We start from the raw sequence: 26,432 nt of genomic DNA on the forward strand, positions 1-26,432 counted from the left end.
GACACTGGATGGAGCAGACCCTGGTCTGCTTCCATACAGCAATTCCAATGGTCTAGGTGAAGCCTTGGTATTTCATGTGAAAACTACATTTCAGGTATTGAATTGACATCTTAGTTTCCTTTAGCATACAGCCATAAGGGAAAAAATCACATTTCCAGCTTTTCTGGGAAAATCTTGGAGAGTTAAATAGGAAAGAAAACATTAGGGATTTAGCAAAATGAGTTTTGTGAACCCTGGTAGCGTTTAACTATTTCTCTAGGTTAGCTGAACCATCTTTTAGATTTTTAGAGGCTTTTATCTATGAGGATCCAAAAAGTATTTTGGAAACATTCTATGTAGTAGAACATTTTCTTAACAGAAATACTTAATTTCCTGACTCCATTTCTGTATCCTGTACAGACTAGCCCCTTTCCAGGAAGGATTGAATTCATTACAAAGAAGTTATCTTTGGACCTTTGTAGGTTTTATGTTGTAAACTGTACATTGCAAATAAGGTAGTACCTGCCATTTTCCACTCTCTAGAGCTACTTACCCAGGAAAGAAAATGGCCTCTAAAAGGTATTAGAGGAGAAGGAAATACAGGAATTTGATAGCAGTTAGCTTAGTGGCAGATGGGAGGCTGCTGCCATGAATTTCTGTTCCCCTGATTTCCTCCTTACTAATTTAACTTCTTGGTGGCTCAGTCTCCCTGTCAGTAAACTGGGAATAAAAGTGTTACTTCCCTTCCACTGGCCTGACAGCGGTGTGTCAAATTTAATAATTAAAAAATGCTCTAAGAGTTTTGGATGAAAAGTCTCCTGGAGTGTTGCTAGTGGGAAGTAGCAACACCGCACGAAACAAACATGTTTTTTAAAGACAGCTGACCTTTTCTGACCTTAAAACCTACCTTTTCCTCTGACCTAATGTTCAATATCTCTAGAACAAACAAGAAATAGTTTTACTTTCATACAGGTTTCTTTTAACCCCCTTTCCTTGCTCATTCCCTTTTCTAATACATTGGTTTGCTGAGTGTATCAGTATCCTTAGACTGGCATAGCTTGTCATGGTGAAGACATGCTTTTGTTACTGATACCCTTGAGCTTGCTTGAAGCTTCTTCTCTTGCTGAATGTCTGGTGACCTGTTGGATTTTGCAGTCCCACAAGGTTCCAAATACAAAACAAATGTCTTTTGCACCCAAGCAGAGGACTTTGAAACCAAGCCAAGCCCACAGTCAGAGTTGATTATAGAGGTTCCTTAGTAACTTTAGGCTTAAGTGTTGTGATTTGCACGTAAATCAAATCTAAAATCCCTTCTTTATATTGAAATGTCTGGATTTAGCATCCAGAGAGAGGTACTATGAGTTCATACAGGGAATTTCAATCTATATGATTTTCTGTTGACTTTATCTTTTTTACAGCTCAAGTAAGGGAGAAATTGGGGAAAGTGGCATAATGGGGAGGGTGTGCAGAACTTAATGCCAGAAACAGAGGCCTGATTGAATAGAACTCCTTGTGATGAGCAGGGGGGTCAATTCACTGTTGACCCCCTCCCATTGTGTGGGTTGACCTGGGAGTTTCCTTTGAAAATCCCAGTGGTTTGGGTTTTCTGCATGGTTTGTGAATAGAATAGCTTTTGCTGGAATTTTTGCTGGATTTTCTATGGTTATTGGCTGAGCACTGTTCTCTCACTTTAGAAGACCTGAGCAAGCATGTTGTGGAAGCACTCATCAGGGACCCTGAACCATTTGCTGGCTTAGAGGTTTTCACATATAGAGCAGACGTATTCCTGGGACACAACTGCCCCCAGAAAACAGATTATACTTTACTGTCCTAGGTGGAAGTGTTCATTCACTGTTTGGACTGCAGGAGTGATTTGGGACTGTGTCAACACATGAATTTCTGCTCTGCAGAGCTTACAACTTGTGGTGATGGAAAAGCAGGGAGCTTCAGACAGACTGGTAAACACAACACAGCCCTAGGAGAAGAGAAGTGGACGGAGCTGTGAAATTAGAACACCAGATGCTGATTTGTAAGCATCGGTCTTGTACATTATTACTTTATAAATCTGGTGGCCTAGAGGAAGGAATTTATTTTAGAAGGGAGGGAATGCTTGAGAAATCCACACCTTGGCATCATAAGTTAAGGTGACGTTCAGGATGCCTCCCTGTCATAGGGTTACTCAGAATGAACACCTACACAAGCAGGGAGGGGCCAGGATCTACAGGGAAGATGGAATTCTTCCCTGAGTGTATTTTAACATCCTGCTAAAACTAACGTGCTGTATTTGCCTGCCTGCTGTACTGTATCTCATAATCTAGTGGTAGCATTCAGAAAGGGAATTATGCTCTGTTCCTGTGTCTGTATGGCAAGTTGCATCAAGCTTCCTCATAAACCCTCCTTTTCTTTTGGAGTCGTGTGCTCCAGGCCTGCCCCTGAGCTAGCCTTTGGTACTTGCTACAGTGGCTGAGGTTCAGCCTGTTTTATGGGCTAGATTATGCAACTCTTAACCATGCTGACTGATGTTTCTTCATTTGTGTAGTCCCATTTAAAACAAACTGAACATTTTAGCCAGTCAAAAATGGGTGTCGATATTCAGTGAGGATTCAAGACACATCCCTTTTGTTTTTTCATTTGTAATTCTCAGCAATGGCCCCATATACTAGYTTTCTACTTGCCCGTGTATGGAACATGCCCTGATGTAGGAAAATGCTGCTTGTAGCTGTGCCAGATGCAGATGTGTGTAATTAAACTACTTTGCTACTTCAGGAGACCAGATCTTCATATTTGCTCTTTCAATATCTTAGAAAGCCTTCGTTTTGTTCTTTATTTGAAGCATGGGGAGTTTACATAAGGGAGAAGGACCTTTTTTTCCTTTTATTCTGTCATGATGCAGTATGTCCAGCCTCTTTTTCCTGTAAGCATACTCAGTGACTGAAAAGGTCCCAGATTTTCAGTGAGATAGAAATGAATCCTATAAGGGGACCTTGGAGATTAAAAGAAGAACCTGAAGAACTCTCCCTCATGATAGGAATGAGCCTGAAAGTTTGTCAGTCTTCTGCTTGTCACCTCTGTCCTGCTGGTTAGCTGTCTGAGGGAGGTACATGATGCCTGCGTGTTTTGATTTTCAGAAGTTGATCTGCCTCTGAAAAAAGATGGCTTCACATCAGAAGGTACAACTCTGGAAGCCTTGCTGCGTGGAGAGGGAATAGAGAAAAAAACAGACACTAAAGAAGAAGACACTATACAGGAAATCCAGGTAAAGGAGATCCCCATGCACTGATAGCAGGGCTGAATTTTACAATTTGTCTCTAAGCCTAGCAGATTTTGTCCTGTGGCAGAACTTTGCATCTGCTGATAGTTCTATCATTCTGCTGTCAAAATGTTATCAAACCATTGTGCTACACTGTGATGCTCAAAATGAACTCGGGATTTGTACACCTTGTGTACTTTGTACACCTTTCCTGTCACAAGAATCTGGGTCATTTGTCTGTGTTCTGCATGGCTTGCATATTGGAATTTGCAGCAGTATGAGATTATTACATGTAAAACTGACAAGCAGAGATGTGTCCAAACCATAAACTGAATTTTAGTGCCTCAGGGAGTTTACAGGGAGTCTGGACATGGATTTGAAGTTGGATTCACAGTGCTGACTGTAAACAAAAGCATGTCGTTGCCTTGCCTGTTCTTTCTTATACATACTGAAAGACCTTCAGGAGGTATACAGACAACACAAATCATTAAAAATATTGTTATTTTACTGTTAATTATCTCAGATATTACCAGTGATGCAGATAAGAGAAACAGTCTCTTTCCTAGCATTACAGCTTTGAAAGTTACTTGTGAAGATTCCTWTCATCCTTTCCCAGTTTTAAAAGTAGAAACACAGTTGTGGGTCTGTCATAGAAAGAATACTGCTGATAAAAGGATATTGCCTGTATAAGAGCATGCCACTTTATAAAGACATTTCAAATTTATAGAAAAGCAGGGCTGTCCCAGGGGAGCAGCAGCAAATCTTTGGTGATGCTAAAACACCATTCTGCTCTGAGTCTCTATCAGTGCTTTCTAGTGAGAACCATCGGCAATGTGTAAAACTTAGTGATTTTGGCTGAGATACAAGATGTTGCATCTATACTTGAAACTAATAAAAATTTGAGTGGGCAGCCCCATGCCAAATGACACAGAAAAGCATGAGAATCAAATCTGCATTACCTGGGGCTCAGTCCTATTGGTCTGATTGCTAATGCTCCACTGAAATTTCACACATGTAAGGGCAGTCAGATAGGTCTCCAGTTCCCAGTAACACAGGTAAAGGAGCACTATTGAAGAGGAAGCATCCCATGTTCACAGGGTGGGGAAAAGCTCTGTGTGAGACCCTCTTTGTGTTTCCTTCTTCATTAGTGGATCGGTTTATACCTGCTTCCAAGGTCACAAGAAGTCATGGAGCAGCATCTTTATGAGATCGACAAGTGCCTTTGGATGTTGCTGTGCAATCTGAGCTCCCAGATTATTCCAGCAACAGCCCAGGGAAAGAGACTTCAGGGACAGTGGAATTGACAGAAGTCTTGGCACTTCTGCGTTACAGAGAAGGGAAGGGGTCTAACAATGCTCAGAGAGTTTTCAGCTGAACTGCCTGAGCTGTGACCTGTCATAGATGCTAGTTTCATCAGAACAGACACAAAAGGCACGTCTTGCTGTTGTTTCTTATGCAAGCACAGCTTAGCTGGATTCAGTCTATACAACAGTGATTGCTGAAGCCTTTACTAGTGGCCGGCTTTCAACATACACTTTGGTACCTGACAGCTAGAGGATACCAGATCAAAATCTTGTTCAGTGCCTTTTGTCCTTATGATGAATAAGAGAATGCAAATCTCTCTTTTGTTCTTTTGCATGCTCTTCTACCTCATAACTTGAAAGGGCCCAGATTCAGTGGTGGCGAGAGTGAGCAGGTGGAATAGACATAGTTTTAATTCCTGCCTCAGTGCCAGCCACATACCACCATCTAAACTCACAGTATGTGCCAGGAGAAGAGGACTTGGTGCTTAGCTGCACTGAAGTACATCGAGCTGGGAAATTGTTTTAGAAGACAGAATTGGAATATAAAAGAGATTTTGCCAAAAAGGGTAAGGGTTGACCCTGTTGAATAGATATACTCATTAGGATCTGCTATGCAGTTGTTTTTTAATGGAGCTGAAGATTTGACTCTGCAGTAAATCCATATTGAAACTGTGCCTCCATCATTTGCTGGAAGAAGGCTTTTGACCACGCGTCAGAAAAGCTCTGCCACTTCTCTCAAGAATTAAAGCCATTACCCTGGCAGTGTCACCAGATTCACACTTGGTTACTTCTCCTTTTCTTAAATTGATGCTACAATTTAAACTAGAGAAGGTGGTCTGTAGTATTTCTTTTAAATGATCTTGTGTGCTATTATTGATAAAAACTAGTACCTTCCTCCCACCTAAGATGTGGTTGTGGCCTTCTCTATTTTGGAGATACATGAAGATGTGAAGCACTGTGAAGATGAAAACTCTTATCAGGAAGGTTGCATATTTTCTTACATAGCATCCTCATGTACAACACTTTCCAGGTGCTCCTGCTTTCTAAGAGGAAGCCTGACCAAACTATGTCGTTGCATATATTTTGAAGAAGCATTTTGTGTATGCAGAAATAGAACTTGCTTAACTTTTACATCCTCTAGTATTTAAAATGATGTGAAATTAGATTTTTTTCTGACCCCATTGATAGCCTCCTGAGATTTAAAAATAAAAGGTGCAAAAACCAGACAGAGACGTGGTCCTTTACCATGTTCTATAAATTATTTGCACTTTTTAAAGGGACACTGTCCAATGTTTTTCTTAAAGCTTTAGCTGATAAAATGAGAATAAACTTGTAGGGTTGGTCTTCCAAATTCAGGCTTTTTTTTAGTAAAATTCCTGTTTTATTGATTTCCACATATCCAGAATTCAGTGCTTGAGGTAGCTAGAGACAAAGCCACTGTGATTTGCTCCTTTTCTCCCTCCACTGGATCTCTTAACAGCTGTTAGCTAGAAATTACATAGAAAGGTCAAATACTGAAAAACATTTAAAACCTCCCTATCCGTTTTAAGACCCTGATTTGAATCCGCATCATGGCTGAATGTTGCTGTCATTTAAATGGCTGGTGACATGGCAAAAATGTTAGTGACTCCAGACTAGACGCTTAGGAAATGGTGCTCACCTCATGAATGGTAGGAGTGGCTGGGGCCCTGTTCTGTATTTCCAACAGAGGTGCCAAAGATTGAGGGGAGCTCAACAGGACTTCTTTCCACATTAGTGTTGTGATGGTTTGTCTTGCCTTTGTCCATACTGTATCTGATTTATGCATGTTTTCAGGGCTGCTAGCCTTGATTTCATTCTCTGGAGGTTACATTTGTAAGATCAAAATGAAAAAGTTGAAATTCCCTGTGAGATGTGAGATGATGAATTATTATTATTTTCATTTTTATTCCTATTAAATAATTAATTGAAGGAACTATTATTGTTCCTATTAACTTCAGAGAGACCTGTACTTCCTCAGCATTCTCATGCACTAAGACCCCTTCTTCCAGATTGCAGAGATGTGTATATGGTGTAAGCCCCAAAAGATGTTACTGTCTAGATTCACTAAAAATGCTAGAATATATGGAGGAATTGTCACTATTTTTTGCTAAACAGAGAAAATTCTGAGCTGCCAACTGAAAAAATACTGATTTCTGTCTTCTAAAAGTGCATTCTCAATATTAGAGGAAAATGAAACAATTTAAGGTGCAGGAAACCAAATCCAAGATCATGCAGACAGCTTCCCAAACAGACCCTGCATTTATACAGACTAATACCTGTGCTGTCCTGGTATATCAGTGCTCAGTGATGCCACTAAGGTATTTCTTAGGAAGTTTTTTTCTTAGTTGTCTGATATTAGTGGTATTTCTTAATAAGAACTCCCTGGAGAACTGAGGGTGGAAGGGAAAGCAAATTTTGCTTTAGAGGAAAGAAAAAGGGGTTCTGGGATCTGATTTGGCATTATATCATTAATCAACTGTAATTTAATAACCTGCAATCTCTGTGGTAAAGAGCAGCAGTTGGTTGTATGTGTCATCTTCTTTTCTTCTAAATATTCCTGTTTATTGTTCAACCACAGAGAGTTTTAGAAAATGATGAAAATGCAGATGAAGCGAATGAGGAAGAGGATTTGGAAGAAGATATCCCGAAACGGAAGAACAGGCCTAGAGGACGGGTAGGTGAATAGTGTACTGGAATGGAAAGGAAGGAAGCAAATGTCTGCTTTCTAGTATATATTTTTCACATGTATTGCACATGCAAAGTGTATATCTGTGGATATATGATGGTGATAACCCTTTGGGTAATTTTAAGGGTACAGTTAAAGACTTTTTGTATATTTTCAGTTTATTTTTGCTAATTACCAAGAAAAAAGACTATTGTTAGAGTGAAAAGATGGGATAAATTTATTATAGTGATGTATTTATAATTTTAATGTAAACTGTAGTAGTTATTATGACATCCTGCTATTGCAATACTCTTACTTTGAAACAACATTTACTAGTTACAAAAAAGAAACAGTAAATTCAGGCACAAGAGCCAAAATAAAAATTATTAATAAAGGTAACTTGAACTGTCTTAATATGTTTTGCGGCTTTCCCCAAGGTAGCACGTTGTGGCTGAAACTTTGGCTCTCTTGAAACCCATAAAAAATTTCCCGTCTGATTAAAATGGGCAAGATTTTATCCTAAAGGGAGTCCCTGTCCCTTCTCTTACCTAGGATATCTTCTCACAATTTCATCAGGGAGCCAGCTAAATAATGAGGCCAACATTTTAAACTTGGAATCGACATTTTCAATTGTGGCCCCTTAAGCTAGGCATCTAAATAGAAGTGAACACAATTCTCAGAAGTTTTGAGCATTTTCATCTCTCTTTGGCTCCAGTGGGTGCTGCAGGGGCACAGGAGCTCTAGAAGTGCCTTTTGATGTTTGTAGGAGTCAAGCAAGAAGGGCCACATTCTAGGCCAAATGAGCAGGATATAATAGCTTTTGAATAAGAGAGGCATGAAACCACACTGAATACTTGCAATGTACTTATGCATCAGACCTTCTCTTTTGGTTTCTTCTGTTGTGTTGTTTCAGTTTTCTGCTCCTGTTTATTTTGGAGCTTAAGTCCTTTAATATAAGATCAAAGCACTTAATAACTGGATAAGTATATATTTCACCTTCCTTATTCTCAAAATCACCTGAACCAGTTTCTTTCTTTCTTTCTTTCTTAGCCAAAGACCCCCACCTGGAAAAAAATTTTCCAGAAAAATGTAAGTTTCAGAAAGTTTGTATGAACCAGTAACCAAAACTAGGAGTTAGAATTGATACATGCACGCAAGCTTGACTGTAGCTATCAACTAATATTCCAGCTTAACAACTCTTTTCTAATAAGTTGCTATCACATAAATTGGGCATGCTGGTCAGGGTAAGTGAAAGAGTGAATAGCAAAAAGGAATATACTACTCAGAAGAAGAGAATTAGCTGTATCATATATTCCAGGGCAATACAAACAAAGTCTTGAACTTATTGTTACTTGCAAAATTGTACTCTCCTATTCAGGAAACTACTTTAGAGTAACTCTATTGCTTTTTCTCTGCTATGGTAAGGAAAGGAGTTGGAGGGTGCTAGGGGTCCCATTCGTTTAGAAGTACAAATTTACATGATGTTTTCTGCCCTAGACTGACCGCCTATTAAGTGCAGGAACAGCAGAATCTCTTGCCTTTTTCTTGCAACTAACTCCTGCTCTACTAGTGCCCTGACTCCATACAGTGCCAAAAAGAGAAGTTTGAAGAGTGCCAAATACTTTGAGCAATTTTCCTTTTTATTTGATGGCATCAATAACCATAGTGAAATGTGGTATAAATTAGAATTTCAATATCAGGCCAGATTCCTTAGCTGTTGAAAACTGGTAAGCCTGAAACTGGTAAGTCTGAGTTGCGTCTGATCACAAGTATTTTGCCACTCTTCAAGCAACCTTTGTCTAATATGAGTCTGACCCAGTGTGGGGATCAGGACCCAGGATTTGAAATTAGGGTATGTGAAACCTTGTTTCTGGGAAGGAATTGGTCAAGATATTTTTAGAGAATAGTCGAGGGGAAGAACATGCACAGGAAACTAGATCCTGCAGAGTGTGGCCTTTGGGGATTTGGAGAACGAATGAGAAGGATTGACAGCATCGATGCAGGATTAGTGCAGCAGAATTACTGCTCTGGACATTCCAAATTTCACATGCCCCTTTCTTTTCCTACAGCATGCTTTTATTTTTAATCCTGGACTTCTCCATCTGCCCCTCTGGCTACTGTCTCTCTGGCTGCTTCAGTACTGCTTCAAGGCTGTAGTGCCATGGCTTCCAGGTCTCATACATCAAGTCCATTAGTCTTTGCTGCATCACATCAGGACAATGAAGGCAGTCATGGATGACTGAATTCAACAGACTGGAGTGCTGACAGCAAGCAAGCAGCACTCAATTTAGTGCCTTTGGGGCAGCTGCTAAGTTTGCTACCCCCTCAGGGCAAGCCCAGAAATCATGGGAGCATTAGGAAGGACACTGAAGGCCAAAGAGCTAGGTTTAAAAAAGGAGCTTTTTAGTATCTTTGCTGGACAGGGAAAAATTGGTAGGAACTAGGAGAGCTCTTTGCTAGGAGATACGAGAGGAATGCAGCTGCACCTGTACAGACTGTGTACTCGTCAGCTGAATACCCCATGGGATATTTTCAAAGGCACTAAAGACATTTAGGAACCCAAGTCCCATTGAAAGTCACTGACTTGAAAAATCTCCTCCTCTGTGTTCAGTGCATGAAAAAGTGTATTTGATGTGTGGTCATGACATGAATACAGTACCCTTGCATTTCTGTAGAGAACGGTTTGAAGGGAAACAGCTGGCTGTAAGACTAGCGAAACTCCGAGCAACAGATCTTAAATTATCATCCTATTCTGAAAGGTGTCTATGTAAAAATAGTACCTTCTTGCTCAACAGATCTGTTCTCAGCATGTAAACAGAGTCAGACCTCCTGATTAGTGACAAAAATAAGATTTTACAGCTTTTTCACAGCTCCAAAGAGTCAGTGCAGCCTGATAGAATAGGGAAATTGGATCCTAGTCCTGGTACTGGCAGAAATATTTATTAAGGGCCAATCATTTGCCTCTGTGAAGAGTCTCTGATGAGCTAAGAGCTGTACAGGAGCAGCCAGGGACCTAAATTTGGCTTGCAGAACATTTTGCAGTAATGAAGGAAGAAAGGAACTAGCCCAGGATTGATCTCGAAGCCCAGAGTGGGTTTACAGAGCTGGCAGTCATCTTTCTGGCTATATTGCAGACTAGTAAACTGATTTTATGTGATACAGTCAGTAATGTGGCTTCCACCAAACAATTGTTGCTGGGTCCTTTTCCAGCGTGAAACTGCTTTTCAGTTCACCCTTACAAATCTCACTTTGGATGTGTGTGCTGATCTGCACCAAGCTCTTTGCAGAGCTATCCTTGCCATACCTAATAGTATTTACTCCATCCAGACAGTAACAGATCCATGTCTTTCCTTTGGGACTGTGATAAGAGTTAGACCTGAGCAATCCTGGGGAAATAATATGTGAAGTTTTAATAAATCCCTATTTTGATAGGCTCAGTGGTAGGCCAGTGTAAAACTGTTTCTTCTTCCTTCACTTTAGATGTATGACGGAATGCAGCTCAAATAGTGCTAGTGCAGTGCCAAATCCATAGAAGGGAGGCAGAGCTTATATGACCCTTTTGTATCTGGAGCACTAATATTCTCAGAACTTCTGCATCTTTTCTGGCTTTACTTGCTGAAGCTCTGTCCTTTTCTTATTTTCATATGTAAAAGCTCAAAGGACATGAGTCAGGCAGCCTTGCTTAGGGAGAGAGGCATCAACAATTTATTAACAAAAACAGCAGAAACAGTTTGGTTGCTTTTGCCTGGGAACAGAGTAGCTTGCAGAATTATTAAAGGGCTACCTAGCCATTCATCTCCAGATCACTTGCTGAAATGAAGATCTAGTCTAAAATTATTGTCATCTACAGACTGTACGTTAACTAAAGTGAAATAATTGAAGGCCTGTGCTCAGTTCCCAGTTCCACATCACAGTCTCTACTGTTAGACTGGTATTAACTGTCCCCTTGTTGCCATCTCAGCTGAGAAGGGTCAGAACCAAGGGGCTTTGATGCTGAATTCCACTCTTACCCCTGGAGCTCGGGACAGAGCAGAGTGCGCTATGGACAAGCAGAGGTTTTTAGTTCCAAAACTGTCAAGTTGGTATGTTTTAGGAACATAGAATTATAAAGGGACCTTTCCGGGTAATTCCAGTTCTCCACTATTGCAGGTAGCCATGTTACCTAATCTTTTTCACTAACTCACCAAAGCTCCACTTTATAATTAACCATGTTATCTTTGTCCCTACTAGAAGGTCATTTCAAAACCTTGCTTTTTAGCTAGAAAACAAAACAAAACAAAACCCCCAATTAAAAAAACAACCCTCCCTTTAGAAATTTTAAAGCAAATAATTTTAATTCTCTTCTATTTGGGGCCTGTTTTCTGAATGATTTAAGGGCTGTTTTTATCCTCTGCCATCTGTTCATCTGTCCATTCATTCATATTCAGTAATAAAAGTATTTGAACATCAGAAATGAATGTGTGATGATACTTCTACTGAATGTGTGCTGACAGTCACCTACTGCTATGGACGAACAGTTTGGTTTATCTGTGGAGGGGATCTCTGCCACATTGCAGGGTCCATTAACATAGTGCATATCTTAGGAGATGAAGGGTCAAGCCCCCTCCTGGCATACCTGTGTGGAAACTGAGGATTTGTTTAGTCTATATTGCACATTTTTCATAGAAGGGTGAGGGGCACCAAGAGACCTGAGGGGCAGTGGTATAATGTTAACATTCTTCTTGTCCTTGCAGGCTCGGGGATCTGGAGGTGGCAGGAGACGGAATGATGCTGCCTCCCAGGATGATCATGACAAACCCTATGTTTGCGACAGTAAGTAGCACCCAGACAACTGACTCTGCTTCAAGCCTGGTACTACCAGCTTGGTGCACTCAGGGCTTCATCTTTTCCTTTCCAGCAAAGTGTTCTGCTGCTCCCTGACTTGCATGTTTGCCACCTGCTGCTGCTGCTGCTCTTGGTGTTTTTTCATGAAGGAAATAAAATTAAGTCCTCAGCAAGACTCCACTTCCCTTTGCACTATAATAAATCATCTCTTATATTTCTTTCTCTCTCTCCTTCTCTTTTTCTGGCTTCTCTGCCTTTTATCTTCCTTTGCCCCATGTAAGATTCACCCTCTATTTCTTTCTCTGTTTCAGATAGTTACAAACAAAAGCATAACTCAAAAATCTCCGATAAAGGTACTTCACCCTTGTTGTATCTCTTCATATATTTGGTGATTCTCTCTCCTTCAATCCTTTTAAAATCTCACTGGGCTAAATTTTGAAGATCTTATTCTTATCCCTCACTCAGCAAAGGACCCTTATGGCATCATCAGGAGTTGAGCCCTCCTAAGAAGCAAACACAACTGGAATGCATGGTTTTGACACTTAAAGTGGCCATGCTGTTTGTCATCTTGCAGTGGCACTGCTTGTGAAGTAGTGTATTGCCCAAACAGAAATAGGATACCAGGGTCCAAGTATACGGAGGGAGCCCAGGAGTTGGTACAGAATGTGTTCTTCTACAATCTAGTCCTTGGCACTTTTCTTCTTCTTTTGATATTCTTTTTCACTTCATTACTTTGTTTCTGTGAAGGGCACTTATCTTACCCATGTGCTTTGGAGGTCTCCCACCTTACCCTTAACCTCCCACCTTAACACCACCTAAGGTGGTGTGTATGTGCAATAGTAAGTTGTGCTACTGAGTACCTTCTATCTTACAAGACAGCAAGGTAACAAAAGTTAGTAGAAGTAGGAGAATAGTAGGAGGTCTTCACTTCCATGGTCCAAAAATGTTTGGTGGTTCTGAGGACAATTAGAACTCCCCATTCTTCACTGTCTACCCTTCTTGCAATATTTCTGACCTTAAAAGACCAACCATTACTATATCGATCTATGAATATTTCCTGCTTATTTTTAAAAATATGAAGAAGTATGGATCATGCATGGTAAATGAAAGCTATATTCCATGTGGTCAAATCATATTCTTTTATGGTGAGACCTTCTAAATCCAAAGATACTTGTCAGTGGTGTAGCCATTTTGAACATAATAAGTCTTTATTGTCTGATCTTGCTCTGCTTTTAAATCTTATAGAAACCTCACAACATGCATAGTAGTGACGTGCACATAGTAGATAAAGTAGCTAAGATATTGAAGGAGGCAGCAGAAATCTGAGCTGAGAAATCTGAGCAAGATTCTGGCACATTGTTGTACTCACAGAATTTTGCCTTTGCTTACATTTTGAAGCATACATTTCCTGTTTGGTTTTGGGAAAAAAAAATCCTGGCTGATATCTTTCATTTTTAAGAAACATATAGTCAGAGAATCAAAAGAAATTTTGGAATCTAGTGACTCCTCCTTTTCCAGTGTAGATGGGTGAGAGAAGGGTTATGCGGTAGCAGAACTCTTTTACCTTACTGTGGACAAGAAGGAGAGAGCTGTCCCAATTGTAGTGCCATCAACCTGAAATAGCTTCCTGCCCTTGTTAACTTTCTTTAGAAGTATTAAATACAACTCATTGTTAATAACCAGCTTGTTAAGTTGAGGTGTCTTTCCTGCTTGGGTGATCAGTAGTCCATTAAAGGTTTTCTTGAAACTATTTTTTCTTTGAAATTATTTGCTCGATATTTTTTATAGGTAAATGTCAGTCTAATTATGGTAGGTTAGAAATATGTTTTGCAGTATTCAGTGTGCAGGTGTTTTGAGCAGACAGCTTACTTTTGGGTGGAAGCATGCAGGTCAAAAATATTGAATGTTTCCTGTTTGGGAGAACATTATTCCTAGAATCACATTAGTAGTATGAATAATTACCTTAATGGGTTGACACTTTACTTTTTCTGTATATTCTTTAGTTTACTTCCAGGTTGCTTTTTCTACATGTGTTCTGATATTTGTGTTTGGAAAATGGCTACAGAGAGGACACAAATTAAACAAATTAATTTTGTTATTTAACTGTATAGTCACAAAAAGTGATTTTTTTGAAGAACTACTCCACCCTTTTTTCATAGTTGTGCATTCATATGTATAGGAAACAAGAATATCAGTAATCAGTAGCTTTCATCTGTATGTGAAACACCTAGTCCCTGTGTCAGTAAGGTGATGAAAGAGCAGCACCAAGCCTCCATTCCTTCACCACCACCTTCTTCCTTGCTGACACTGCCCCTTGTGTTGGAAGATGGCAAAGTTATTCCTGAAAAGGCCTGTCTTTGTTGAACAGACAATCAGCTATAAACCAATAATAAACCCGGTCCCAAACTGACTGGAAATATGGAATGTCTGTGCTGAAGAAGGTTTTGAAAGCTCAAAGTTTTTATTACCCTGTGTTGTTAAGAAAAGGTGAGGTCTGTGTTTATTTTCTTGTTTTGTGGAGTGAAGTATTCTGAAATATTGCAGTTGATTTTATTGAGCATGTAGTGTATCAGAAGTTTAGAATGAAATATTTGGCTAAGTTGTCATTCAAAGCATGAACAAAATTGCCAACATAATCATGAAATGTTTTGATTTCATCAAATAAGCAAGTGGAAAACTGGTTGGTCATATTTTCAAGGAGTTCCATTGAACAGTGTTGTGCCTTGAGCTCCCTTGGGAAAAAAGCTTGATAATGAAAGTGGCAGAAAAGCATGGTGTGAGATGGGTATAGGCAAGAAATGGTACCACAGCAGAATGGATCAGCTGCTGTATCAGAGCAGACGCAAATGTAATTTGAATACCTGGCTAGGAGATAGAGCAGATGACTGAAAGGTGGGTGAAAAGTAGTTCTGAGGAGCAAAGCCTGTGATGTCAAGCAAGAAAAGTTCAAGATACTCCATTTCAGCTGTTCCAGATAAACTGGTTGTATGATTTTAGAGGAGGGGCAGAGTGAATGAATGTATGAATACCTACATATGTAACAAGAATTGATGTCATGTGGTTGTAAAATGATCAGCTGGGGAATCAGCAGTCAGGGTGGTCCTACCACAGAAGTCTTCTTAGAAACTGTTTTATTATTTTTGGATTGTTTACTATATATTGTTTGCTATCTTTGTAAAACACAAATTTTTTCTGAAGTTTTATCCAGTAACTTGTATTCTGGTGTAAAAATTGCAACCAGCTGTAGCACCTGAACTTCATGACTCTGGATGTGTATGTCTTCCTTCAGCCAGAATTGTTTGTTTGTGCCAAATCTCTACAAGTTATTAGCTTTCTTGCTGTCCATCCTCATTTGTCTGTTTTCATTCTTCTCTTATTCCCATTGTAACTTACCCACATACATACTTACTTCCATCTTTGTTTTCTGTCCCTCCATCTATGGAAGATTTCCCTTACTCATCTCTAAAAGGAGTTGTTTCCTTCTCTCTTTTCCTTTTACCAATATGTCCTTGTCTCCTTTTAGTCTTATTCCTGAATAAATTGCAATTTTAGCATAACAACTTACTTCCGTATCGTATCCTTTATTCATAGTCCTTCTGAGGCTGAGGTATGCATTCAAATCCGTTCTTTGTGCAAAATGAAAATTGACTGAAACCTTCTTATGATCTATGCAGGACCAGGGACTAATGTAACCTTGCATATACCCAGAGACACTGATTCTGCAGTCTTTTGTAGAAGCTGGTTCTGTTGTCAAAAACTCTTCAATTTTAGGTTTCTCCAAATATTTAACCTGAATTTTCTCTGCTGCAGTCTAAGATCAGCACTTCTTGCTCTCTTCTTAGTGGATAACAATGTCTCTTTTCCATGTCTGAAAACAGTTATTGTAGCTTCTTTTGGCTGTGTTTTCTTCAGATCTGTTTCTAAGCTTGTTTCTTTTCTCTGAAAAATCTCCAAAGGGTCTCATTTAAACATCAGTGGCCAAAACTAAACAGAACATGCTGTTCTGACACTAGAACCAGTTGAGAAGAAAGAAAAATGGTTGATATATCTGCATGTGACTTCTTTTTACCTATAGAACTTGGATTTTTGCAACTTGCTATGATATATGTCTGTAAGAGGTACAGAGATGGCTGGCCTGTTAGGTCATTTTGCAACCTCTTTTTCAATGCAAGACGCTCCTCCCCAGTGCTGTTTCTTCTGTTTCAATGGCAAAGTAGTTTTCACCCCTGTCCACCATGTGAGTTCATATTTAATGTACCATTTGCTGTAACTTCTTGTTTCTTCCCTCTTCAACCTGTTTCTACTCAGGCTGATTATCTGTCATCTTTAGTTTCCTCACTGTACTGCTTTGTCCTGTTTGTACCATGTTTTCTTTATCTTTGCTAGATGTCATATTAATATTTACTAATAATGTTACTGTTTGAAAGAATTCTTTGATTAATCAAGCTCATGTGATATATTTATAATATTTTTCCAATATTTTCTCCAACGATTAGTTCTCTGCATGTTTGATTTTTTTCACTCTCTAGTCCACCCTCCAAATCAATAATAAAAATAGAGGCAAGCATTAGGCCCAAAATGGACTCTTTCAGGTGCTTGAAGATGCAGAAAGGTGCCTTGTGAAGTTTTCAAAAGATTAGGCTCCTAATTCTCACAGATTACAACTGGAGGTAGGCTCCTAAACTGTTTTCCATGAATATCCCACTAAGTGCCTATCTACTTGTATTGTGCCTGCAGATCATACAAGACTTGGTCCCTAGGGCCCTACTTTGAACTTGATTTTGAACTAATAATAATTACTCAGAACTTGTTTTTTGTTTTAAAAAATGTTTGACCCTACATTCAAATCATTACAGCTTGAAACATGCTCCTGATGTTTCTGTGAATTCATCATCCAGCAGAGTATTGAAATTTCATAATTTCAAGGTTCATTTTTTCTTCTCCATTGCCTTTCTCCACTAAACGTATCATAGGTTCTGTCAATAAAAGCTGGGAATCTTCAGGTAGTTTAAAGGATTTAAGATGAACAGATTCCACTGAATTTCAGTGGGAACTGAGGATCTATCTCTTTTAGGTTCCTTTGAAAATCCCAGTTAAATATTATGGTGATCTAGCATAACTTGCATAATGTGATTCCTTGTGCCCTGTTCTTTAGGAAATATTTTCCTGTATATGTTTCCAAAGTGACTGCTTTAATAATTACCTTAGTAACGTTTCCTGTCTTCTTTCTCTGCCCCTTCAAGTTGACCTGATCCTGCAATAGTCATTTTAACAAACATCTCATTGATTCTTTGGGAGGTTTGCTGGAGTACAAAAGGTCTGCAAGATAAATCATGATGTAGGTTGCTTTTAACCCATTCTCTTAGACTTAATCTGATGCCTTAATTCTCACAGATATTAGGAATGAGTCCACTACTACTACTGTTTCTTCTTAGAACAGACCTTTGGTTAAATATCACTGTGAAAATCTGATTTGAAAATGCTTTGATTATAGCAATATGTTTTTACACGCTTCTTATAAATCTCTACCATGACTTCAGCTTCCTTTTAAACTATTAGCAGTATAAGCCCTAAATCATCTCCTGGTATTATCCTTTCTAGTGAATCCCTAAGTAGTTAATAAGCAGTAAGACCTAGAATAAGGTGATTGTGCAGATGAACCCAACAAACAACTCTCCCACCATATCCGCTATACTGGGTATTGATTGCTGCACTCTTGGTAGAGAAGCCACGATTAAAGAGGCAAGAACACTCAACATTATTTTATATTGATTAGCATAGGTCTGGAGTGGGGCACATGGTGAGAGGTGGAACAGAATTGGCTCTGATAGTTGACCATGTCCTGCTCATACAGGGTACCGGTTTCCTCCTTTGCTCCTGCCAGCAATTCATTTATTAAAATGTGGACATACATATTGTTACTGACCTGTGCRTGTTTTGAGAGTTCAACGTTCTTGTGATCTTAATAAAGCAGGTGGATTCTGGGACTTGTTCCTTTGGGGACAGTGAAACAAAGACTATTTACTGTCTACAGAAAATCCTGTAAGAAATAGGTTACCAAATAGCTGCTCTGATAAAAGAGGTGTATAATATGACAGTACTGATCAACAGGGGGCAAACGTAATGCCTTTCCCATCAATGGATGTCAAAATACAATGTGTTAAAATCTGAGATGTCTAGAAGTGCCAGAGACTAGGCATGACTGTTGTAATAGTGGTGATTATGTTACCAAACCAATGCAAAACAAGGAATGTTTTTTTTGGAGTGGAGTGAATGGTGCAACAGGAAGATAACTTTGAGGAATGACTGCCTGCCAGTAGTTAACTTAAGCTTTAGCATTTGACACAGTCCAGCTGAGAAGAAAGAACAGGAGGCAAAGGAGAAAAGAGAAGACAATGAGGGGGCAAGATTCAGTGAAAAAAAAATGCATATACTCCCCCAATTTCCTGTTTCCACTAAAAGCATGAATTGTTTCCTTCTGTCTCATACTGGTGACAGATTGTGCAAAATGTATGTGGAGAGCTGGCTGGAACATAGCTCACAGCCTGCCAAAGACCAAATGTGTAACAATTTCAAAATGACAGCAGCACAGCCATTAAATATTTGATGAGGAAGTTTTTTAAGTCATAGATTTCAGGCCTCCTTTTAAAGCAGGGGAAGTATTTTATATTAATTTTACTCATAGAGAAACGTAAACAGAGAGAGGGAAATTTGCTTATCCAAAGAGTTGCAGGTGGTTACAGGCCAGGACTTAGAACAGAACTTTCTTTTATGAAGCACCCTGTGCATGTGATTAAACTGTCTGCAAATTAGTTTTTTTCCCCATAACATGGTTGCATAACTTCTTCGTTTCAATCTTCAAATTGGAAGGAATTTAAGGTTCATCACAGGAGAGTGTCCGGTGGCCTGATAGAATCTTCCCCTCCTCCCCATTTGTGGTGTCTGATCTGCACTGCTTTATTACTGCTTACTTACCCAGCCTGTTCCTAAGATGGCATTCACATCAGGTTAGAGCAAAATATACCCTTTAAATGCAGGAGGAATTGGAGTGGGTCACATCCTATAAACTCCTGCTGTTTTCATTGGGCTCGGCTACCTAATTAAAGATCAGGTCAACTTCCCAGTGTTGAGAATCAGGATGAAATCTACCACATGCAAGGATGATGAGCCTATTCAGCAAGGAAAATTAAAGGTACAAAAAGGCAAAGCTACTGAAAGAAAGGCAAAGCCACCCAGCAAAGTTTATGGAAGGCATACTCTCACTTATGTGCAAGCTGCATAGTGTTAGAACATAATCACCAGCATACATTTCAAACTGGGTGAACCAGTTCTCCTTACGCTTTTGTCAGCTTACAGAATGAGAAAGATGTGGTGTGAGCACCGGTTTGGATATTGAGAACTCATGAATTCTAATCCTGGTAATGACAAAGAATTACTGTGTGGGCAAGTCACTTAGCCCCTCTGTGGTTCTCTTTCTTCAGCAGTGAAATGAGGGTAACATTTTCCACTTAGGAATGTGGGGGAAGATTAATTAATGTTTGAAAAGCCAGTCTTGCAGCAGGAAGAGTTATATAAGAGCTAAGTGTTTATTAATGAGCACCCTTTTATAGAAACTACTTCTTACCACAGTGATATGGTAGATTAAGAAAATGTGCTCTCTTTGGAAAATAAGAGATTAGGGTGAATTTGGGAAGATTCCAATCTGTTGGAGAAACCCTGAAGTTCTGACTTAGTTTTTATTCTAGCAAACTCTCTCTGAAGCCAATGGTTCTTTTGCCCAATTAAAATTATGATACCTTTCTGTCCCTACAAAAGTCTATCTTGCATGGGGAATAGGAAATCTCAGTGGTTTCATCTCATGGCATTGCTTAGGACCAGATATGAGAACCAGAATTTGAGAGGGGGAAAAGTCTAGACTCCAAGAAAATCTAGACTCCAAGAAAAAAGCTGCTATAAGCAGCAGATCTTTCATCTACAAACCCTACAAAGGATCCATTGCAATGTGTAAATGAAACTCTTTTGCCTTGACTCTGGCTAAAAAGTCCTCTGACTTCATTTTTAGCCAGGAGTGGCTCAGCCTGCTGCCACCCTTGAAGGCCCTCTGGCCATTTGAAAGAGTTTTGCCAGCAGGAAGGGGCCAGCTGCAGAATTACTGCTGCCTCAGCTTATATCAACACTTGCTAGTTTTTTCCTGTTGATCTTGTATGTTTTGCTGGAGGAGGTAAGGTCTGCAAACCCACCTGATTTCCTATGCCACCATAAACTCTGCAGCTAAAATCTCTGCAGGATCCTGTAGGGAGTGGAGGAAAGGTCACAGCCTTGGGACTTACTGCAGGGATTGCAGGTTTCCTTTTGTGCATTGACGGAGAAAGCTGGATGAGACCTATATTCAAACACGCTATGCTTTTAAAATGTAACAACTACAGAGCTAGAATTGTGGATATGATTTCAGGTAGTGCTGAAGGTAATAGAGTCAGGTAGATTTTTTAGGAATATTTTTGTTTTGAAATTAAAAAAAAACTTAAATAGGTAACTGGGACTGGGTTTTAGAGTTCATCTGTCTGACTTGGCACCTAAGTCAGCAATAATGCAGAATCAAGCTGTATAAGAGGAAGATAGAATTGCTTAGCTGCTAAGCTCCAAGTGTCTCCTCCCATGTCAGTACAGCACTGATTATCAGATCATGCTTTGAAAATAATTTAAGCAGAAGTCAGTAATTCATAGCAGAAGCATGTATTTTTAACTTTTATCTTCAAACACACATGAATAAGGGGAATAGAGTAGGAGACTTAATATGATACTCAAATAATCTGCTAGGAATGTAAATCTATCTGTTCTAAGAAATTCTCTAACAGTTGCATAATTAGAAGGAGTTATCCTTTTGAAATCATTTAAACAGTGAGCATTTTCTAGTTTTCCCTGGATTGACAATTACTTTTTAGTTACATTTTTTTTGATGTTCAAAAGTAGAGGCTGTCATGCAGAACTGTGAATACCTTGTTTCTTGACTTTCTATCAACCTGTTTCCCTGCTTGTTCTTTGCTTTGTAGAACCACAAAGGAGAATATGAGTAGTAGTTGTTTCCCTCTCCAAAATGCAGTAGAAGAGTACCTGGCTGGTACCAGATGAAGGGAGACCAAACTGATGTTTTTTAGAGGGCATGCATCTAAGAACAGTCTAGTTGTTCAAAATATCTGGCAATGTAGTTACATTTATGTTTGAAACAAGGGCAGACATTTCAAAGAATGGATGTGCATATGTACCTGAGCATTTTAATCCTTCCCAACTTTTCTCCCTCCCTCCTGCTGAAATAATTTTTAAATCAAGGGAATTTCAAAACTTTTAAAAACCCAGTGATAAAACACTGGAAAAACATTAAAAAAAATCTGTTATTTTACAATAATTATATGATCATCATCTTTTTATTGATAAAACCCTTTAATAAACCTACTGTTTATTGTGCCAGAAGTTTAACATTTGGAGGAAATGCTTCAAATTACTATCCTATAGTGCCTGTGAAATCCTAACAATGAAAGAAGAAGTGCTTCAATCCACACCAAAACAGGACTTTGCTCCAGTTTCCTAAAGTTTGATGATTTGTGCTTAGATTTCATTTTCCCATCACCACCTGAACTTCTGTTACTGAGGTTAAACACCACTAATATAGCCTGTTCAATGAATGTGTCTGGGGATAGCTTTGCTTTTTCTTTTTTTTTAAATAAATGAAAAACATTCCCAGCAACCAGGATACATTTTTGTAAATCTACTGGCACAAGTCAAAAAGGACATATTTAAAAAACCCTAAAACTTAGTCTTTGAGACTAAGAGAGCCTTTTCTGCTCTCTGTTGATCCTGTTTAGTATCTCTGATCAACTCCTCTCACTATATTTGAACTATTCTTAGATGAAATGGCCAAAAAAGGAAAAAAAAAAGAAAAAAGAGAAGACCTTTTCAAAGATGACTGATTTCTGGTTATCTCTGAGGCAGTCTAAGAAAGATAGATGCCTGCAAAATTTTCAGAGGAAGGAGACCTTTATTTTGAATCTTAAGGAACAAAATGAGACTCCACTTTAATTGTGGAGAGACTACTGTCTTTCTGTAATACCGTCAAATAATTGCACTTACGGTTATTACTGTGGTCACAGCTGTAGTGATTTTTGGTTGTTGTCAATCTGGGCTGAACTGAACCTAGTGACATAGAGACACTGTATCAGTCCTCCTATGCTAGCCAAACTTGTGGAAACTTTTCAGTTAATATTTTATTTTTTTCTCCAACACTATTGATCTAATGAGTTTTATATGGGTCTGCTAATCCTTTGATCTCCATGAGAATGATTATCACTGAAGTTATGAGACTTGAACCCATGTTCATGGGGTTCCTCTTCAAGGTACTGAAACTTGACTTCTCTTCAGTTTAAAATTATTTCCAGTCGTCTGCTATTAAAGCCCAAAACTTTCTGGTGTCTTAAATAGTAGACAGTCATCACACTTGGCTGCCTTGATGGCACTCTCAGCAGAGAGCCACTTCTGCTATGTAATGAAGGCTGAGTTTTCTTCTTGCTTTCCAGTTTATGCTTGAAGAGTGCTTTCTGGCTAGCAGAATAMAAGTTTTCACTGGGGTATAAGTGCATATGCTCAGGTGTGTTTGTTTGCAAAACATTACTTTTCAACTTTTATTCTGTATTTGATATATTTCTCTTATTTTCATGTAGGCAAGGTAAGTATCATACTCGTGTCTTCTGATCCCCATGAAGAAAACCGGGATAAAAGTATCTTATATTCCAGATCACTTACCTTATTCATATCATGAGGTTGTTTTACACATTTCTAATAAGGCAACGTATTTTCTTTGAGGGAGTTTACAAACCAGTTGGAAGAAATGGAGAATAAACTGTATTGTTACCCTAGGCTTTGATTTACAATTTCCTATCCTCTGTTCCAGAATGTGGACCATCAATTGGCTTTTTGTGAGTAGTAGTAGAAAAGATTAATAATAAAAGCTTTTCTTAGATGTATATGAATAATTGGAGTGGGTCCTTTTTTTTTGATTTTTTGTCCATAGAGCTTAATGACATTCCCAGACTCAGGTGTCAGGGGAATGGGAAGTAAATATGTATATGCACTGCAGCATACATTTCAGGTATCACAACTAAGTGAAGTTTTAAGGCTGGGTAGTGACTRCCCCTTGGAGATTTTTTCAAGGGGTCTAAAAACACAATAGAGAGCTAGTGGTTGCTGGGTCCCATTCTTTCTTCTGACAMCACTTCCTTTGCCTTCCCGAGCAAGCTATGTGGGACTGAGTACTGGGCAAGACATTTATTCCTGTGTGAGATCCTTGAGGCTCATGCAGCTAATACAGTGACTGAAAGTGTGTCCAGGAGTAACAATTTGCAGGGAGGACACTAAGCTTCTCTATCTTTCTTTCCCAATCTTTTAAAATGGCAATAGTGATATTGGGCAGAAGAAAGAGATATCTAAAAGAAAATGGACATTCAGAGACTGCTTTGAAGATGAAGAGATAACTTTTAGAGACAATCATTTTTAGAGACAATAACATAAATTATAATCTTATAGAAGCTGAATTTATATGTAATGAATCTTATGATAAAGTTTGACCTACTGATGAGCTTCCTGTGAAAATACAGACCTTTCGTGAGCCAGAATTGTTCAATCCTATTCTTAATGTCTCTTGGCTTAATCCTAAAATAAACAGAAGTTCAGAAGGAGGATTCTCTGTCACACATGGTGTTATTTATTGGGATGCTGAATGTGAAGTTTACCTGGGAAGAGAATAGAAGTATCACTGCTAAATGTTCTTCTAGCAAGAAGCTCTTTGTCTTGCCTGGGTCTGTGAATAAACCTATTTAATTACCCTTTTAAAGAAAACCTTTTTTTGATTTTTTTTTAAATAATACTTTTTCCTTTTCTCAGAGACCAATAATCAAGAAAATAATGTCCTTTCTTCTCAGTTCAGTTCCCATTGCTGTGCATTGTGCAGCCCCAACATCCCAACTGGCATTTCATTTGATTTTATGGGCAATCTTGTTAGTAATCCTAGCAGAGAGGATCAGGACTATTGGAGACTGAATATGCACTTGTCAAGGCCTGTTGGAAGGAGTGGTGGCAGCATGGTGGGAAGAGAGCTTGTTTGGGGACATCAGGCTGCAGGCTGCCATTCTGTCACTTTTTACTAACATCCGTCGGTAGAGTTTCAAATAAGATTGTCGGGTGCGTGGTATTGCTGTTGAGGGGGAAGGGGTGTTGTTTTAAAGGATGTTGTCGTTGTTGCAGATTGTACTGATGTTTCCACTCTCTCTTCCCCTCCCTCCTATTTCCTCTCCTCCCAGTCTGTGGCAAGCGTTACAAGAACAGGCCTGGACTGAGCTACCATTACGCTCACACTCACCTTGCCAGCGAAGAGGGGGATGAAGCCCGAGAGCAGGAGACCCGCTCCTCCCCTGTCCACAGAAATGAAAACCACAAACGTGAGTAGTTTTTTCCCTTTTGCCTTTGAGATCCTTTTCAGGGATGTTGCCTCCACCTGCGTCTGCCAGGTGGAGGTTGGCATGATTGCCCGGCTCCTTTGTGAGCTCCTGGAATCTGGACGCTTGGAGCTAATCAGCTGCAGCTCACGCTGGCGCTGGCTCAGCAAGTCAGGAATTCGTTTCAAACCCAGCATTATCTCTGCAGCAAGTCACTTTTCCATTACTGCTCCTGTGGGGAGGAGGTGGCAAGGAGAGAGGGGAAAAGAAGAGATGTCCAACCTGCTCATCATCAAGCAGCCTCCCAGTGGTTGTTAGCAGGGATGTCAAGGAAAAACACATTCTGCTTCAGGAGCTTCTCTTTGTTTTTGTCTTTGAATAAGAGACCTTTATTCATGTCTCAGTTTTTAGGTATGAAATTCACAACACCTGTCCCCCTTATCCCTGCATCTCCTCTGCAAAAGGAGTATCCTCACTTGTACCAAAAGCTACTTTTTAATTATAGTTTGGGAAAATCTATGGATTGAAAAGCATTAGCACCGATCTGGAAGGAGGAGTACTGGAACACTGGAAGAGAGGAGAAAAGTTACAAACCTGGATTCCCCACACCAGTGCAAGGCTGGAAGAAAATTTTGTGGCCCAAAGGGCTCAGTTTGACTGTCCCTCCTCTTCTTTTCAGGCACAGAACTGGGAGTCAAGGAGACTGTGTTTTATTACTGATTTTTTGTAAGTCTTGGCAAGACTCTCAGTCCCTGTTTCTCAGTTTTCCAGTGTGCAATACTGTGTGATAATTGCTTTCACCTTGGGATTTGTGTAGATACCTTTGTTCATGTACAAAAAGTCCTTTCAGATCACCCTGTGGAATATGTCATTTTATTTCAAAGTAATGAACAATGTGTACAAAGGAATAAAATGCTTACGGGAAAAAATACACAGGCAAACACTTTATACTGCATTAAGAATGGGAAGAAGTATGGAGGTAGGAAAACATTTTCTTTCTAAGCAGGATAATTGATAATTGTCCCCAGGGAGAGAGGGAGGGGCTTTCCTTCCTCCAAAGCATCTGCTACTAGCCACTGTCTGAGCTTGAAGGGCCATTTTGTCTGATTCCATTTGGCAGTCCTTGTGTTTCTGTCACTTTTATGCTCTACCTTTTAGTTATTCACGTGTTTAGTAGTTTCACAGCAGAAGTAATTTTGACTTCTCCAGCTGTTGATAAACTTGAGCTGTCAGTGCAGTAAGAACGACTGCTTGGGCAGGTGGGAGAATGTCAGTATTCAACCAGTACCTTTTGTTTACTTAGAATTTATATTATCTCTGGATTTTTTTTTCTGTGCATGCAGTAGTTAGTAATACTTGTGTATCTGAGAGGCATATTGCAAGTCTGTATTGAATTAATATTGATAATGGCCTTGCACAGATGGCCAAACAAAGAAGGGTAGTGTCCCATACCCTTCAGCTTGTCACAGAGGCTGAGGACAGTCTCAGCCCTTATGTTTCTATGCTTAGAGACTGATAGAAGTTAGCAAGAAGAGGAGCTAGAAAAGCTGAGGAAAGGTTAGGTTTTTGCTTTTAAGCATCAAGCCTTGGCCCCTGCAAAGAGAGGTGCGTTCTGCACTACGGGAAAGCACAGAGTGGGAGCTACTTGGGCTTGTGTTCCCCCAGAGTCCCTGTGATCTGCCAGATCACTATGGGATCCAGATTCTTGAGCAGAAAGAATCTGCTTAACAACTAGCCAGGAGCCAGTGAGGTACGGGCAGCAGCTATGCGAATGTGAAGATCCCCTCTGGGGAGGGTCCCAGATGCTGGAAGGTAGCTCTTCCGAATGGCTTAGCTGTTGCAGTGGCTGTTTGTTCCTTTTTGCCTGTTTGTTTGTTTACAGCCTTTAGCTCAGATCTTGCATCTTT

General features: G+C 39.5%; 1 protein-coding gene across 7 annotated transcripts in view; it reads left to right on the forward strand.

Moving 5' to 3' along the window:
• DPF3 (double PHD fingers 3) overlaps positions 1–26,432 on the forward strand; it is a 192,778-nt gene that overhangs the window by 123,631 nt on the left and 42,715 nt on the right. For 6 of the 7 annotated variants that reach the window (XR_003255654.1, XM_026078770.1, XM_026078771.1 and 3 more), the window contains 5 exons: positions 3,108–3,235; positions 7,133–7,228; positions 8,270–8,308; positions 11,953–12,031; positions 24,391–24,528. Coding sequence is in view for 6 of the 7 variants with exons in the window: in XM_026078770.1 (XP_025934555.1) it covers positions 3,108–3,235; positions 7,133–7,228; positions 8,270–8,308; positions 11,953–12,031; positions 24,391–24,528 (480 nt within the window). In the remaining variant the exon portion in view is untranslated. The remainder of the gene's footprint in view (positions 1–3,107; positions 3,236–7,132; positions 7,229–8,269; positions 8,309–11,952; positions 12,032–24,390; positions 24,529–26,432) is intronic. The other variant, XM_026078767.1, reaches the window with a different exon arrangement.

This window comes from Apteryx rowi, unplaced genomic scaffold (genome assembly GCF_003343035.1).
Source record: "Apteryx rowi isolate R43461 unplaced genomic scaffold, aptRow1 scaffold_488, whole genome shotgun sequence".
Taxonomy (NCBI): Eukaryota; Metazoa; Chordata; class Aves; order Apterygiformes; family Apterygidae; genus Apteryx; species Apteryx rowi.